The sequence below is a fragment of the Carya illinoinensis genome, chromosome 13 (assembly GCF_018687715.1).
Source record: "Carya illinoinensis cultivar Pawnee chromosome 13, C.illinoinensisPawnee_v1, whole genome shotgun sequence".
Taxonomy (NCBI): domain Eukaryota; kingdom Viridiplantae; phylum Streptophyta; class Magnoliopsida; order Fagales; family Juglandaceae; genus Carya; species Carya illinoinensis.
In genome coordinates this window covers 31,138,028-31,154,966 of record NC_056764.1, presented here as the reverse complement: position 1 = coordinate 31,154,966, position 16,939 = coordinate 31,138,028, and the positions used below count along the sequence as shown (strand labels likewise).

The window sequence follows — 16,939 nt, the reverse complement described above, 5'->3', positions numbered from 1 at the left end:
TTACACATATTAGCATGAATGATTAGGTTAGAGCTCATGGGATGCCAGCAATTTGTATGAAAACCCGTCAACTGGTTCTGGTTATAGAAGTAACCATGTCAAGATTTTATGGTCTAGTCCATTTAGTTACATGCATCATCAAAACCAAAAAAGTTTAGTTAACAGTGTTTACTTTAATCAGCTTCCTTTAGGTAACAGTTTTTATAATTTATCTTCTGGATAGTGGGTTTTATGATTATAAAGTTTTGAATTTTATACTATATCATTGTTTTTTCTTGTAGTGGACCTCGTATCAGTCTCCAACTTTAATTCCTGGTAGCACTTTTTATTTTTTTAAATTTTATGTGCAATTATTTTTATGTATATTTTATATATTTATTAATGTAATTAAATGTATTATTTTTTTAATATAAAATAATTATTTTTATCAATCTAATGAGATGTTTAATAAATACGCAAAAGTGCTAGCAGAACTTTTTTTTTTTTTTTTGGTTGTTTTTATTATTATTTCTGAAAAAGAGGCAGCCATGGTAAAATGGTAAAATGCGTCTATGTCCAAGTTTAATGCATCCCGGAATCCCAGAAACTTTTACTTCCCTCACTGGATGTCTGTCACACCTCCCTGACCGCTCGATCTTGGCGCGTGATTGTGGTTCGTAGATACGCATTACGCATAGATTCGTAGGGTCATCTTATATATTATCATCTTTAATAATATTACAATATCATCTTTAATATTGATCTTTTTTTTTTTTTTTTTAAAACTAAGCTAATATTGCTCTTGTTAATTACAATATAACTGAATACTATTTAAAATATCTTTCATCTAAAACTTAAGGATTAAACCAATATATTTGGAAAAATAATAGATGTAAATAAAATATAAGTGTTGTTTGTATAGTGAATTTAGATAAGATGAATTAAAATGAAAGTTGAATAAAATATTATAAAAATATTATTTTTTTAAATTATTATTATTTTAAGATTTGAAAAAGTTGAATTGTTTATTATATCTGTATAAAAATTTTAAAAAATTGAAATAATTAGATGCAATGAAATGAATTGAGATTAATTCTGAATTTAAACGGAACAAGATTTCTTTCGTCCCATCATTTAAAGATATTATTGATTATTTTAATATGAAAAATACTTAATTAAGTCATGTTTAGTAATTAAAAGTTTCTCAAAATTTTCTACTGCCTCAATTTCGTAACCAAACAATTTTCATAAAACTAAAAAACACTTTCACAAGAATTTCCTTCTTTTTTATATTTTTAATTTTACTAAAATTATATTTAAATGATGTCATAAAAGTTTGAAAAACTCATGAAAAATATGACATTCACATATCTCATCAACAAATATTTTAAAGAATTTTCGTTCCTTCTAAATAAATAGTTGAGCCGCTAATCGAGCACCCCGCGCGTGGGGGTGATGTCGTCACCTCGTGACACGCACGTGAGGGCGCACGTTGGGAATGACCTTTTGTTTTTTTTTTTTAAATTCCCCCGTAGCAGCCATTCCATCAGAGACGCACGTCTCTCTCTCTCTCTGTGTTAAGAGTCCTCAACCATTTCTTTCTGTGCTTCTTCTTCTTCCTCTACGTTCGTTCCCGCACACACCCTAGTCTTACTCTTCGAATTGGACAAAGCAATGACTTCGTCTTTTGGAGCTGCGAACTCGGCCCTGCTCGTGGACCACCAGAAGATTCAGTTTCCGGCCTTTCGCGGCCTCAGGTCCTCCAACTCTCTTTCTTTGTTCCCGCGCCAGCACTCCGTTTCTGTTTCATCTTACCGTCCTTCGCTTATTAGAGCCGTGGCCACGGTGCGATGTTTCTACAATTTTCTTTTGAAAGCTCTTTTTTTGGTTTGAATTTGAAGTTTGATTCCGTTATCTGAGTTAGCTCTGTTTGGGTTGTTAGAAAATGTAGGAAAAAGATACATAAAAATTTACTCTGTTGCGACATCTTTGGGAGGATGAGTGAATAGAGGATCTAAATGCTTAAGAAATGAGGCTCACTTTAAGTGATTTCGGTTTAAAGTTCTTCTCGTTTCTGTCTGTTTGTCTGTTGATACATGTTTGGAATGTAAGGAAGATCTCGTTCCTAGTTGGACTATGAAAATTGGTCTTTGAGAACCAAATAGCCCTTGAAGTTTTTTACTAGTGTTTTTAATTATTATTTTTCTTGGTGTCTGAAGGGGTTAACGGTTTACGCGTTCGAAGCGATCATGATCTGTTCGTACTTCCATCTTGTTGCTAGAAAACCTACAAAAAGAATAGCTCACTCAACTTGGCTTTTATGACAATTTCATTAATGAGGTCAAATTACTTTCTTTTTTTGATAAGTAATTATTGAGGTCAAATTATGAAACATATCTGTTTGATTATTAGCAAATATAAGGCTCAAATGCACCTTTCCTTAGGAGGATGTTGATTGTTAGATTGACATCTCTTCATTTTGCTAAGCAAACTACTTGGTTTCGAAAATTTGAGTAATATCTTCTTTTGCAGCCCGCAAAGCCTGACAGTGCTTCCGGGACTAAGCGCAGTAAGGTTGAAATATTCAAAGAACAAAGTAATTACATAAGATATCCTCTTAATGAGGAGATGTTGACGGATGCTCCAAATATTAATGAGGCTGCCACACAAATGATCAAGTTCCATGGGAGCTATCAACAGTACAATAGAGATGACCGTGGTCAAAGGAATTACTCATTTATGCTTCGTACAAAGAACCCATGTGGAAAAGTATCAAACGAGCTCTACTTGACAATGGATGATCTCGCGGACCAATTTGGAATAGGAACACTTCGTTTGACAACCAGACAAACATTTCAGCTCCATGGAGTTCTGAAGAAGGATCTCAAGACCGTTATGAGTACCATCATTAAAAACATGGGCTCAACTCTTGGTGCATGTGGCGATCTCAACAGGAATGTTCTTGCTCCTGCTGCTCCATTCAAAAGAAAAGATTACCTATTTGCACAGCAAACTGCAGAAAATATTGCTGCACTTCTAACTCCTCAGTCAGGCTTCTACTATGATGTATGGGTGGATGGGGAGCGAGTCATGTCGGCAGAACCTCCTGAAATAGTGAAGGCCCGCAATGATAATTCTCATGGAACAAATTTCTCTGATTCACCAGAGCCCATCTATGGAACTCAGTTCTTGCCAAGGAAATTCAAAATTGCAGTCACTGTGCCTACAGACAACTCGGTTGATATTCTTACAAATGATATTGGTGTTGTCATTGTATCTGATAATGAAGGGGAACCTCAGGGATTCAACATATACGTAAGATGGATAAATCTCAAAAGTTTCCACGTTTACTTGTATGGCTTATAGTTGATAGTTAACATCTTTTATTGCAGGTTGGTGGTGGAATGGGAAGAACACATAGGTTGGAGACAACTTTTGCTCGTTTGGGAGAACCATTGGGTTATGTGCCGAAAGAGGATATATTATATGCAGTGAAAGCTATTGTTGTTACACAGCGGGAAAATGGGAGAAGAGATGATCGGAAGTATAGCAGAATGAAATATTTGATCAGCTCCTGGGGGATTGAAAAGTTTAGAAGTATTGTTGAGCATTATTATGGAAAGAAATTTGAGCTGTTCCATGAGTTGCCGGAGTGGGAATTTAAAAGTTACTTGGGATGGCACAAGCAGGTTTGTTCTGGACTTGGTTTTAGTTGTCTTTAGTTTGTGTTGAGGTGTCAAATATTTAATGGGAATTGAGAATTATATTATGATGTGTAGTTGTAAAAAAAATTATGTTTTTATAAGTTGCTCCTCCTACTTAGTTTGTAGTATATACTATCTCAAATCATAACTTTATGACCAAGTCATTGCCGTAAATTCCCTAATTCATGCCCTTTTTACTGACTGTACAAAATTTTTAACAGGGTGATGGCAGTTTATTTTGTGGGCTTCATGTTGATAATGGTCGTATTGGGGGGAAAATGAAGAAGACATTGAGGGAGATAATACAGAAGTATAATTTGAGCGTGCGACTCACACCAAACCAGAATATAATCTTGTGTGATATTCGCAATGCTTGGAAGCGTCCCATCACTACAGCTCTTGCTCAGGCTGGTCTGCTGGTGAGATATTCATGTTCTTCAATACTGTTTTGTGGCTGCACTTTCACTCCGTCAAAATTTTTCAGTTTGAACCAGTCAACCTTTTCAATGAAGTGGGATTACCCTGCAATGTTGACATGCGACCTTGTCCATGTGATTTTTATACAATTTTCAATTTTAGAGCCAACAATATAAGTATTTTAAAATTGATGCACCTGTAAGAGAGGGCTGATGACATATTATTTTTCTGGTAAATAGCAAAGAGATAAGAGGAGGGGCATTTATTGAAATTTTATACTGCTCTTCGTCAATTGAATTTCAAGTTTACCTATGTAGGTACACATTTGATTCAAGTCCTTTGTAAAACATTTTACACTTGTCTGATTACCACTGCATGTCCAAAACTTATAAGTATTCAGATTCTTGTTCTCGAAGCTGTAACTATTTGAATTGCATTATCTTGAAATCGTGTAGGGTTCCACCAATTTCAAGTTCAAGGGATGTTATCAATCCTTTCCTTCTTTGTACTTCATTAAGCTTAGCTATGACTTCTTCGGATCTTGTTTCCTTTGTGGGCATATATTCATTGTTGGTTGTTTACAGCAACCTAGGTATGTAGACCCGCTCAACATAACTGCAATGGCATGCCCAGCCTTTCCACTTTGCCCACTGGCAATAATTGAAGCTGAACGGGGAATACCTGACATCCTTAAGCGGGTTCGTGATGTATTTGAGAAGGTATAATTAAGATTTCAGGTTTATATACTAATTGAGAGAAGCACTAAACACATATGGAAAACCAATTCTATGTCTGTATAGGGATCAGGAGTCCTGATGTGTACTAATGGGTGAAGCCTTTGTGATGTCAGGTCGGTCTTAAGTACAACGAATCTGTTGTTGTAAGGGTAACTGGCTGCCCCAATGGTTGTGCTAGACCATACATGGCTGAGCTTGGGCTTGTTGGTGATGGTCCGAACAGCTATCAGGTATTACTGCCACTTGCTTAACTCTCGTTTTATTGAATAATCAACTTTAATGTTAGGCTATGAGTTCCACTTTTAATGTGTCAAAATCCAGATATGGCTTGGTGGAAGACCCAATCAAACTTCATTAGCAAGAAGCTTCATGGATAAGGTTAAGGTTCAAGACCTTGAAAAAGTTTTGGAACCTTTATTTTATCACTGGCAACGCAGAAGACAATCCAAAGAATCATTTGGCGACTTCACAACCCGCATGGTGAGTAACAAAGCAACTGATTCTGTGTTTTGTTGTCCCTATGGGCTATGCGTAGAAAGATAGCCAGGTTTCAAATTTTGTACAATAAAATGATAGTTGACTTTGCAGTAGACTAATAGTGAAGTGATTTGATGGACTTTTGCGGTAGACTAATAGTGAAGCGATTTGATGTGGACTGCTAATGTGTCAGGGATTCAAGAAACTAAAGGAGTTGGTTGACAAATGGGAAGGTCCAGAGCTGGCAACATCGCGGTACAATCTGAAGCTTTTTGCTGATAAGGAGACATATGAAGCGATGGATGAACTTGCAAAACTGCAGAACAAGAATGCTCATCAGTTGGCCATGGAAGTGATCTGCAATTTTGTTAAGCCCAATGGAAAGGGTGAATGAGATTGCTATGGAAGTCATTCGGTTGTTTTTCCATGGCATTAAAAGGCTAAGGTGAATGAGGATCAACTCTCTCCGACCTGTTACTCTTCGGTAACAGCTGGAGTGAATGGATACTGGTTTTGGTATCATTTTGTATCGAGTTTGTTGTGTTTTGGTTTTACAGCATCCATATTTATATATTTATATAATTTTCCCGAATTTTGTATCCAATCTGCCATTTAGTTAAGAATTTTATTTATTCTTGCTTCATAAGATCTCCAGTCCATGCGCTGATTATAAATCCCAGTTCCAAGAGTGTCAAAAATTGCAGTTCTACATGTTGAGAATGCATAAAGTTAAAGCAATTCCTGATTACGAATCTATGATAAAAGAAGCTCCTGAGACTTGAGAGGCATCTGTCACAAATCCACCGAAATAATTTTGCTATTCATTCTCAATCTTCTTAGGAAAGTAGCTTAAGGCACATCAAATAGCTTGTTTACAATGTGAAACTCAAATGCTGTGCAAGATAATAAGGTAAGCCTTTCTCAAAATCGATTCTGTCCCGTTAGAGGTGGGAAATATTTGAAGGCGTGATTGTTGAATCGATTTTCTTTTCCCCATTTTGGTGTACCATAAATGAGATAGCATCATATATTTCAAGATACCTTAACATTCTGAAGAGCTTAGCAATCTCAATAACCAAAGATATAAGAGGGAACTAAAAAACTTTCCAGAATCTCAACGATGGGGGCTGTATTGATAAAATGGAGATAATTGTTTTTGCTAGTATATGAGCAATACTGATAGAGAGCTTTAAACTGGCCTCAGGTACATGTTAGTTTAATCTGACACCAAACTTCTCCTTCTGTCTCATTTCAACAGTTCTAGGCGTCTTTGTATGTATGATCCTGCTCAAATTCTACCTTACATTTTACTGAACTTTTTTCTAATCAATTTTGTTTGCTATATAGGTGTGTATAAATTGTCTGAATTTGTGGCTACGTTTCCCTTTTCTTTTTAAAAGAAAAAGTTAAACTCATATCACTCTACAATTACAACTCTGATCAAATATGGGCAGATTTAGCAGATGAAAGTTAAATGAACATGAGTTTCTTCCAACGAAAAGGATCATACAAATATGCATAGAGTTACATCTTTTAAATTTCCCTCGGACCAACCATAAACAATTAACTCAAGAAAATCAAACCCCTTCCCTCACTTGCGACAGATACGTGCAGTAGGCATCGTGACACAGACGGGTCCATACTTCTTCTTGGCTTCTGGGGTCCCCCGCTTTGGCTCGACATCAGCAATGGCAATCTTTGCAACGGAGAATGCTACAGCGGCCGCTGCTGCTGCAAAGACCAAGTCCCTTCTCCCGCTGCTGCTCTCTTCCTTGCTGTTCCGATTGAATTCCAAGTTGGTTTTCTCTGCTTCTGTGGCTCTTACAGCCTTGGCAACAATGAGGCTCCGGCGAACAGAAGTAGAGGGATGCTTGGTTGCAGTTGAGGCTGCTAGGAATGAGGCTGTCATGGTCACGGATGCCATCTCTGCAGTCTGATTGCTCTCTTTTTGTTGGTGAGAGACGTATGAGAAACGTATGACTGATTTAATCGTATAGAGTACAGATGATTTTGCTTGTTAAAAGTGTGAAGAAAGTCGAGGCAGTGCATGCTTGAAGGGATTGATCCATTTCCTTATCCGAAGAAATGTGTTGGCAAATGGGCTTTTGCCACGTGTATATTTTTATCTTACTGAAAACTCTTGGTTCCCCAAACCTCTTGAGTGATACATCCAATTGCTTCAATTAAGCATGATAATATTTATGCATCTCAGCTTTAATTGGCTATTGAATTAAGACCAATATCTATATAAATTTCAATATTTTTTACAAGCTCAAATGACACACGACAATTTAATTGGTACGGATAAAATCTTATTTAAGGAAAATGAAAAAAAGAAAAGCTAAAAGTTTTCTCCCTGGCTTTGGTTCTCCCTTCTACAATGGCGTAATAGCCTCTTTTCTGTCTCCCTTTTAAGTGAATTGTTTCGTCAATTCTCTCCTCTGTAACCCTCATCGAGTCGAAGCTCAACATGTGCATCATCCACTTTTTATCATAATCTTTGACTCCCTTCTGACGACGGTATGATTCCACATAGATTGTTTGAAGCTGCCTAGCTAGGCAAACATGGAAGTTATAGCTAGCTCATTTGTGGGAATTGGAGTTGTTGTGGAACCATCATTTTCTCAACTACCTTTGCATTTATTTTGTATCTGTTCTACTCATTTCTTTCATGGTGATTGGGGGGATGGAGCATATATATTTTTTCAAAGCGACTGCACGCCGCTTGCACAACCACGACTGCAAATATCATTTCTCATATATATATATATATATATATATATATATAATGACCTTAAAACAACTGTAGAATGATCATGTCTGGTACGAAATATTAAATGTGGAAAGGAGTAGGGACCAACACAAACCATGGAGAAGTCACAGCAGTTTCATTGTAGTCCAAGAAGCATGTTGATTTTAGTGAATGCCAATAGTTGTAAACTTATGACATCTATCTCCCTCTATCAGGAGGAATGTTTTGGGATTCGAATCTAGATACACTCAACCTCTTCAACATATTAATTTCGATGGATGAGAGGTCATGAGTTTGAGTTTTCATGGACACAATGTTAAAGAAAAGAGATTCATGTCCATCATCTTCGCCCATCGACGTGGGTAGGGCCTCTAGTGGGTTAGGGTTAGACTATGGCTCAAGTTTGTTTTAAGAGAGCTCATTCGACACCCTACCCAGCTAAGGAATCAATCTTTGGTCTCTTCCTCCTTATTATGAAAACACTGTTCATGAGTGTCATGAATCGTGTGTACGGACCGTGTCTTCAGCATTTTGCTTTGAAATTGAAATCCAAATAAGATTGATTCTCATTGGTCTTTTGATGGTGATGATACAGAGCTTTTAAATTTCATGTGATCGAAGTAGGTAAGATTCCACACAAGTTTGATATGGAGAAGAACATACAGAGGACAGGTACATGAACTCCACCATGTGAGACATAACATTTTTGTTGCTTAGCTGAATTCTATTTCTTAATGATTAAAGCATTGACTTGACTTGGTTTCTTCTTTTTGCAAAATATTCCCCAGCTAATAATTTAATCAAACGTGAAGAGTCAGACAAACAAGAGTTATCAAGGACGATATTTGTTTAAAACTAGATGGGAAAAAAAGTATTGGAACTAGAGGTGGTTTTGCTTGATTATTGGTGTCGTTTTCAGAGCTTGATTAATTAATATTAATGTTGGTTTCTTCCACAGATTCCAGTACCATATATATAGTACAACCTACAACGGTAAACTAATGAAATTGCCAGAACTCATTGCAAAGGATATAGTTTTTTTTTTTTTTAGAAAGAGCCGAGGTCACATGTCCATGAGTGATCCCTTTCCAATTTTATTAAAACTGTGGTTACAACTCGATGCCTGGGGGTTACAGAAAAGCCCAAAACCCAAGAATTAAAAGACCAAAACCAACTAAAGAAACCAACAACTTACAAGACCAAAAAACAACCAAAATAAACCAACCTGCAAAATAGCTCACACATAAGAATCAAAAGGGAAAACACAATTACAAGAGCATACCTCATTTCGAAAGCCTCAAATATGGTAAGCCAATTCTATCCATTCGAAGGAGACCGCACAATTGGCTAGGCAAGTCTTCCTTCTCATCAAACCAATCCCGAGTAAGGCCCCCAGCTCCCTGCTTCGCCAGAAAATCAGCCACAGCATTACCTTCACGAAAAACATGAGTTAGTCTATAATCCAAGCATGCAAGGCACGCACGAAGTTCATCCCAAAAATCCTCAAAATACCAAATATTACAGGCACCCTTAGTAACCCAGTTGACCAGAAGTTGAGAATCAACCTCGATATAAACCTGTAAAAAACCATACCGACAGCACCTCCTCACACCTTCCAGTAAGCCTTTCAATTCAGCATAATTATTGGAACTCTGACCTAAATCCATAGAGTAAGCTATACACAAATGACCACTGGTATCTCGAATAACACCCCCAGCACCAGACTGACCCAAGTTACCCAAGCTACTACCATCAGTATTAAGCTTCACCCAACCCTGCTGAGGCTTAATCCATTTTACCATAGTCACCTTCTCAGGTGGAGAAGGAGGGACCGGAATATCTAACCTCCGTAAAATATCACCATCTTGTTTAGCCAATCTCAACTGTTTTATAGACCCTTTAATAATATGACAAATCCAATATTTAATACTGCTCCAAACCGATTCAGAGGTGTCGTCCTTCCCCTCAAGTCTAGCTTTGCAACGTCTAGCCCAGAGTTTCCAAGAAACTATAGACGGAATAAGGCCAAAAATAATACGAGTATAAGAAGAGTTACCAGCACGGCGAAACCACAAATTGACCTGCTCCTGCCAAGTATTAAAAAAACCCATGTGCACACCCAAATGAATCGCAGGCAAGCGCCAAATTTGCCTCGCAAACTCACTTGTACACAAAATATGATTAAGATCCTCAAGATGACCCTCGGAACAACAATTGCATTTAGAGACTATGGGGATACCCGCCAACCTGATCTTCTCATCCACTGCCAAACAATTATTAGTAGCTTTCCACATCATAATAGAAATTTTTTTAGGGAGAATAGCATGCCAGATCCAATGAGCCCAAGGTAAAACCGGCGCCCTTACCCTTATACAATCCCAAGCAGACTTAGTGTTAAAATTGCTAGCAATTCATTTTTCCAAACAAGGACATCCTGCCCCTCCTTACGAGTGGAGAAAAAATTCACCAACTCTGTAGCTTTCTGATGACCCACAAGCCTTTCCAAAAGAGGAATATCCCACCCATTATCAATACGACACTCTTTAACCTTCAGAAGAGGTTTATCAATAACCGGATAATGGTCACGCAGAGGACCATCATCATCCCAAGTATCATACCAAAAGGAAACATTACCATCTTTCACCAGCCACTGAGAATTATTTAAAATATCTGGGACACTTGTAGCAATCGCCTTCCAAAAACGTGTACCTTTATTAGAATCCACAAGAGATAAATGCTTACCTCGTACATATTTTCCTCTGAAAAAATCCGCCCATAAAGAGTTTCCCAGAAGCAATTTCCAGGCGAATTTCATATGTAAAGCTTTCTGAATATCACCAAAATCACGGAGACCAATCCCACCTTCCTGAATGGGTTTACAAATATGTCTCCAAGCAACCCATTTACGCTTACCTTTACCCGCAGTATCACCCCAGAAGAAAGAACTCAGAAGTCTATTCAATGCCACCAAAGGATATAGTTATTTACACTCCAAGTTGCTTAAAGAAACCCCAAAATTAGAGTATTTGTTGGCATTATGAAATGAAACAGCCATTTGTTTCTCCAACATGAGAGACTGCTATTACCGAAGTTGTTTCTCCAATGAAATACAACAATCAATATATAGTTGTTTGGAAAAAAAGAAAAAGATATGTTCTGAGGAAGTGGCTCTGCAATCTATCTGTGTGATATAAACATGGTGCATGTTTCACTCCGTGGCAAGAGGATTCCAACAAAACTTCTGTGGGCAATTGGTGCCTTTGAATTTGTAATGAATTAATGATTCACAAAGGGTACGTGAAGACAGAGAGAATCAAATCATTAATTATTGGTATGGTTTGTAGGATCTTTGAGAGAGAGAGAGAGAGAGGAGTGATGAAGAATGTGAGGCTTTGTCAGCAATGAAATAAAGAACAACTTCAACGGCACGGATCACGCTATTTATTGCTGTGAAGTGAAAATTAGACAGTGACACTCTTCCTTGTTATTTGTGATTCTCTTTAAACATATGTTGACAAAGAAAAAGGTTTCCCAATCACACGTTTTTTTTCCACTTAAATACTATTTTTTGGCTTAAAAAAAGAAAAAACTCCACCTCTTATGTTATGATAGAGATTCTCACAGTTCTTTCTCTTAATTATTTATAACTCAGGCAGTGAATTGGAACCAGTCTGAATCCAAATATTGGCAAGACTGCATTAGTGTTGTTTGTTGAACAACAAATATACATATTTAAGTTTGTCTAAAGCTTTTATTTGTTATATATCTCATTGATGGCAAATTTCAGTACATTGCATTTTGGGGTTTCTGCATTCTACCAACACCTGGCTGAAGGTTTTAATTTGAATTTGATCAATAGTGGGAAATGGGGTCATGGGTTTTGGTGCTTGCTCAGATCAAAAGCTGGGAAGTTGCCTAATTTGAAGTACAATTGAATCAAACCCACTCATTGTACTTGAAATTTGATGCCAGATGATTTTTTTATTTAAATATTTGTGAGTCTTAGACAGCCCCCCAAGTCTGCATTAGCCTAGTAAATTGGGATTTTGATGACATTTGGAGATTACACGTTTAATATAATCAGTCACAATAACTCAGATGCAAATCCTTAATTTGAAACGGCTGCTTCCTCATCTATTATCTCCTTCCGCAACTTCAGCCTACTGCTCTTTCTTCTTTTCTGCAACATTTTGCATGGAAATCCAAGAATTCTCCAAGCCCCATAAAGAAACCTGTTGTAGGATGTAGCTCATATCGAGTGGAACACGTGTACGGAGAAAATAGGCCAATGCCGGCTAAGTTTAGTCTAAATACATATGATGCAACCCTATTTTTTTTATAGTGAAATTTAGCCGCCACTCGCTCATGTAGATGTAGACACACTGCCGAACAATGTTTAATCCGTGTGATTATTTTTTTTTTCCTTTTTTTTTTTACTTTTCCGTACTATTCATAGTAATTGCCACACGTTTCACAATAAAACCCCAAATCAAAAAGGATATTTTCCGTGTCTAAAAACTTGTTTGCTGCACATTTAGCATTGCAGGACAACACTAATTTGCGGTGTTTGCTCCCTTTTGGGCTTCTAACAAGCTAAATCGAGAAAATAATTCAATAAGAGAAGGGTATAAATGGAGTAGATATGAACTTACTACTTGATCAGTAAGTTGGCCATAAAACTTATTTCATGAGTCTGAAAAATCTGAACTTGCTACTTGATCAGTAAGTTGGCCTTAAAACAAAAAGAAACAAAAACTTCTATTGCAGATCATTTTTCGAATTCCCAGACATTAATTACTAATTAGGTCTAAGGTTGGAAGTTATAAAGTACTCATATTTACTGATAAAAAAGATTACAGCTTTCATTTGAAATCACTGTTCTTTCATCTCAACGAGGTTGCACGCCTGTGGGCTGTAACTCCTTACTCCTCCAGCTCTCTTTCCCTCTCTTTCTCTCGTCGTGTTCCCGAAACCTCACGAAAAAACCACCTCTTGTCAAAACCAAAACGAAAAAACTTCAAGAAAAAGCTCTCTCGTCGTGTTTTTATTTATTTTTGATAAGTAAAGCTCTCTCGTCGTGTTACCATAGTCCAAAGTCTCTAAACCCAAAATCACTGTCCACTGTTACTGCAAAACGCAGTTAAAGCTCATATTTTCGAACCCAAAAGCGAACAAAGTTGGTGGCATACGTAGTGAAAACAGGTCAATGACTACAGCAACAAGAAGAACGAAATGGCAGTACCCACCAGTACAACCTCAAACTCCAAGAATTCTCCACTTGCCTCGCCGGCCTCGGCGGAGACCTCCGAAGACTGCTGCTACAAAACCGGCATCCATCGAGGCCCGGCATGACCGTAAGGGCAGGCTGGAGGCGTTGTTTGATCAGGAGCGTGCGTTTTCGAGAACTGGGGTTCCAATAGTGTTTTTGGACTACTGTGGTGGTGGTGGGGAAAGTGAGAGGAGGAGGGTGAAAGCTGAGGATGATAGTAGCGAGAGTGGTGGTAGTGGTGGTGGTAGTGTGGTAGAGGAGAAGTGGAGGTTCCAGGCAGAGATGTTGAGGGCTGAGTGTAACTTGCTGAGGATGGAGAAGGAGATTGCGCTCAAGAAGTTGGAGAGGAGCCGCGTGAAGATGAAGAGGATTTTGAGATCGGCCGGCCAGACTCTTGTTTCTGTTAGTCTCTCTCTCTCTCTCTCTCTGTTTGTTTGGTTTTCTTGTATTCGTTTATAGGAGTTTTGGGTGGTCTGTTCGGCCGCTGAGAAATTGCAGAAAAGAAATGAAACGATGAGAATAATAATAAGTTTTTGAATAATAATGTTAAACGGAAGTCTCCAGTGAAGATAGGATTATTATCAGTTTCCTTCGTTCTATCTTTCTTCTTAGTCTCTCCGTTTCAAGGAAATTAAGCAGAGTACTGCTCTGTTTAATCACCATAAGATGGAGGAGACCGAAGTTCTATTTGGTTAGAGCTTTTGGTAATTGGTAGTTAATGGTCCCATTTGAGCTGAAAGGTTACAGAAAGTTGGAGAGAGAGAGAGAGAGAGAGAGAGAGAGAGAGAGAGACGTGTCCCGGATGATATGGATGGACAGCGTTACTGGTCCATCCATACCCGCGTGTCGCATTAATATTGGTGGAAGTGGCCCAAGGATAGATGGCAGTTTGAAACTTTAGTGACACATTCAAGATATAATTAGGGTTGTCTTTCGGCTTGTACAAAATTTGGTTTGGAAATAGTATCATCCCTTAGCTTAATCTATTTTGTTCCTAACTATAATAGGTATGATCCTCTTCATAACAGTTACTAACAGTTATTGCCTGTCTTGTCGGAAACTTGGGACATTTTGTAACCATTTGCACTTGCTTTATAAAAATATGACCTCTTTTTGCTTTATTTTTTCGTAGTTGTTTCAGCAACCAGCAAGAGGTAATATAGTTTTGATTTGAATTTTATCTGGTAACTTGGGGTTGGTGCTTGGTTTCTACTTTGAAGGGAAGAAAGAAGATTTGTGAAGGACAGAATATGAGCCTGGTATTGGTGGAAGAGATCCAAGAGTTGGTAGAGAAACTAGAGAAGTTGCAAAGGAGCTCAGGAGTAAAGGATTTTATAGTTAGGAACTATAGTAATTTTGATAAACAGGCCTCTCTTCTTCAGAGACGGCTAGAGAGGTTCGGAGCAACATCGGATGATATATGTGTGAAAGAGATTCAGGAGATGGCCGCAGCAAGCTTGTCAATGGGAACAAGTTGTAGAGTGGAAGAGAGCTTTGTTTCAAGTGGAAAATGCAATGTAAGAATGAAGATTATTTTACTAGCTTTTTTATAGCACAAGACTGCTTATTCAAATATTGTTACTCTTTGACTGCCCTAAAAGAACAAAAAGGAAGAAACTCCTAATTTCGAATCATCATTTTTACGCTGTTATGGTTTCTGAAAGGGAAAAGTTGAGTGGAGTGGAGTTTTTTTGTGGCCTCGAGGACCATCTATGGAGTATTTAAGGTCAATTGTAAGCAACTAAATAAAAGCTTTTTCATTTTCAATTTACATATCCTCCTTTTGGTTGATATAATCGAAATAATGCTTACTAATAATCTTTAGACTCAATTGAGTGGACGAATGTTTCTCAACACCCAACATCATTGACATTAAAATAGTTTCTTTTTATGAACTTTTTCAACATGAATTTTTCAACGTTTTCCACCCATATCAGTAAGAGGGTATTATTGATCTGAAAGACTCTGCAGGTGGACATCCTAAGAAGGAAAATGGAAGCATTTTCAAAGGGCATTTTGTTGGACAGAATGGAAGAGGAGTATAGATCAATGCTTTCTACAGCAAAAAAATCAGTTGCTAGTTCTGCCACCTCTTCAAAGAGGATCGTGTGTACCCGAATAAGACCTGATCAGGCACAAAAGACGAAGTCCCCAGAAGACAACCTATGCTCAGGACGTTGCAAGGATATAGTGCTAAGAATTGTGGAGCAAATACGAGTTGAGACAGAGCAGTGGTCCCAGATGCAGGAAATGCTGGGGCAAGTGAGGAAAGAGATGGAAGAGTTGGAGGCTTCTCGAGACTTTTGGGAAGAACAAGCTCTCAATTCTGATCATCAAATCCAATCCCTATGCTCTACTGTAAGATTTCGTATAGAAAGCTATAGCTAACTGTCCCAAATATTGTCTCAATATCTATCCTGTAGAGTTGCTTGATTTTATTGCTGCTAGATTGAGCTTTTATGCAAAGACTCTTTCCAGCTAGTTTGAGGTTCAATTAATGTAGTTCTCTGGCTAATATCACTCTATGCTGTACTCTTTCACGACGTTAGAAGACCTGAAAACTTGCATTTTTCATGCTTTCTAAGTATCTCGTCAGCTTACTTTTCATGCTATTAAGATATCATGTTTCTTCTCAATAGGTGCAAGAATGGAGACAGAAGGCTCTATCATCTGAAAGTAAAGCAAGTGAGCTACAAGTGCAAATGTCTGAGCTTCGCCAGGAGCTCGAATGGATGAGGAAGCAGCAAAACTCAGTAATTAGGGCACCCAAAATAGCCCAAAATGCACAAAATGAGACAGAGAAGCGAGTACTGGTTTGCCGCTTGAAGGAGAATCATTATACTAGTAACAATTCCAGTAGGGAGGTCTCAAGGGATAGAAGAAAAGTACCCACATCCAGTAGTGGATTTGTGGCTCCAAAACGATTACCTTTTCAAGATATTGGCAACTCATCATTGTTGATGAGGCAAAATAGCAAAGCCATTTAGCCTTTGTATTGCCCCCTCCAAATCAATGGAGAGTAGAACTTTTTGAGTGATAAGAGTTTCAGTATCTTCATTGAGTTAGGGGCAATTCTTCTTGTCTAACTATATCAAGTTTAGCACTCTATATCTAAATAGTTATCTCAGGAGCAGAGAGTTTCTTTGTTGATTGTGTTATTGCAAGTTTGAGATGAAGATATCAACTTCAATAAAAAAGAAATGGGCATGGCAGAATTCACTCGAAGGAGAAGGCATCAATTGTAACATGAGTATTTACTTCATGCCATAACATGTTAAGATGCATCTGAATCTTCATGATCTGCAAAAGTTTGTACAAATATCTGCCTAGTAAATTTCTTAAACTAGACATTACTGAAGTTATGGGACTTTGTAAACCAACAGCACAAGACTCGGCTTTGGGAAGAATCAATGGAGCCTTTTGTACATCTTTCGGCAAGTTTATTACATAGTTGTGAAGAAACCGAACCCTTTTACAACTCTACAAGTAGATAAAAGAACTATCAAGTAAAAGGTAGTGTTGACTTCAAAAACATGAAAAGAAATCAGGGGATTTGAGCCAATGGAGCTTTTCATGCCATCCTTCAGTTAAAACTCATGATTTT

The 16,939-nt window shown here is 37.7% G+C and overlaps 3 protein-coding genes across 5 annotated transcripts; 2 read left to right on the top strand and 1 right to left on the bottom strand.

Moving 5' to 3' along the window:
* Positions 1-1,522: 1,522 nt before the first annotated feature.
* On the top strand, positions 1,523-5,918 carry LOC122292406 (sulfite reductase [ferredoxin], chloroplastic). Of its 2 annotated transcripts, none has more exons than XM_043100746.1 (8): positions 1,523-1,824; positions 2,512-3,294; positions 3,372-3,668; positions 3,905-4,102; positions 4,685-4,819; positions 4,951-5,067; positions 5,159-5,317; positions 5,508-5,918. In XM_043100746.1, exons 1-8 carry the CDS (start codon positions 1,654-1,656, stop codon positions 5,706-5,708), a joined length of 2,061 nt encoding a protein of 686 aa, XP_042956680.1. In that variant the 5' UTR covers positions 1,523-1,653; the 3' UTR covers positions 5,709-5,918. The 2 variants fall into 2 exon arrangements, with proteins under 2 accessions (XP_042956680.1, XP_042956681.1); XM_043100747.1 differs by lacking the exon at positions 1,523-1,824 and adding an exon at positions 2,217-2,319.
* Positions 5,919-6,749: 831 nt separating this feature from the next.
* LOC122292407 (photosystem II 5 kDa protein, chloroplastic-like) lies at positions 6,750-7,336 on the bottom strand. The gene has a single exon (XM_043100748.1). The coding sequence runs from the start codon at positions 7,236-7,238 to the stop codon at positions 6,906-6,908; it is 333 nt and encodes a 110-aa protein (XP_042956682.1). The 5' UTR covers positions 7,239-7,336; the 3' UTR covers positions 6,750-6,905.
* Positions 7,337-12,900: 5,564 nt separating this feature from the next.
* Positions 12,901-16,619, top strand: LOC122291319. Of its 2 annotated transcripts, none has more exons than XM_043098996.1 (4): positions 12,901-13,737; positions 14,556-14,852; positions 15,298-15,693; positions 15,975-16,619. In XM_043098996.1, exons 1-4 carry the CDS (start codon positions 13,273-13,275, stop codon positions 16,320-16,322), a joined length of 1,506 nt encoding a protein of 501 aa, XP_042954930.1. In that variant the 5' UTR covers positions 12,901-13,272; the 3' UTR covers positions 16,323-16,619. The 2 variants fall into 2 exon arrangements, with proteins under 2 accessions (XP_042954930.1, XP_042954931.1); XM_043098997.1 differs by having other exon boundaries at positions 12,903-13,737; positions 15,307-15,693.
* The last annotated feature ends 320 nt before the right edge of the window (positions 16,620-16,939 follow it).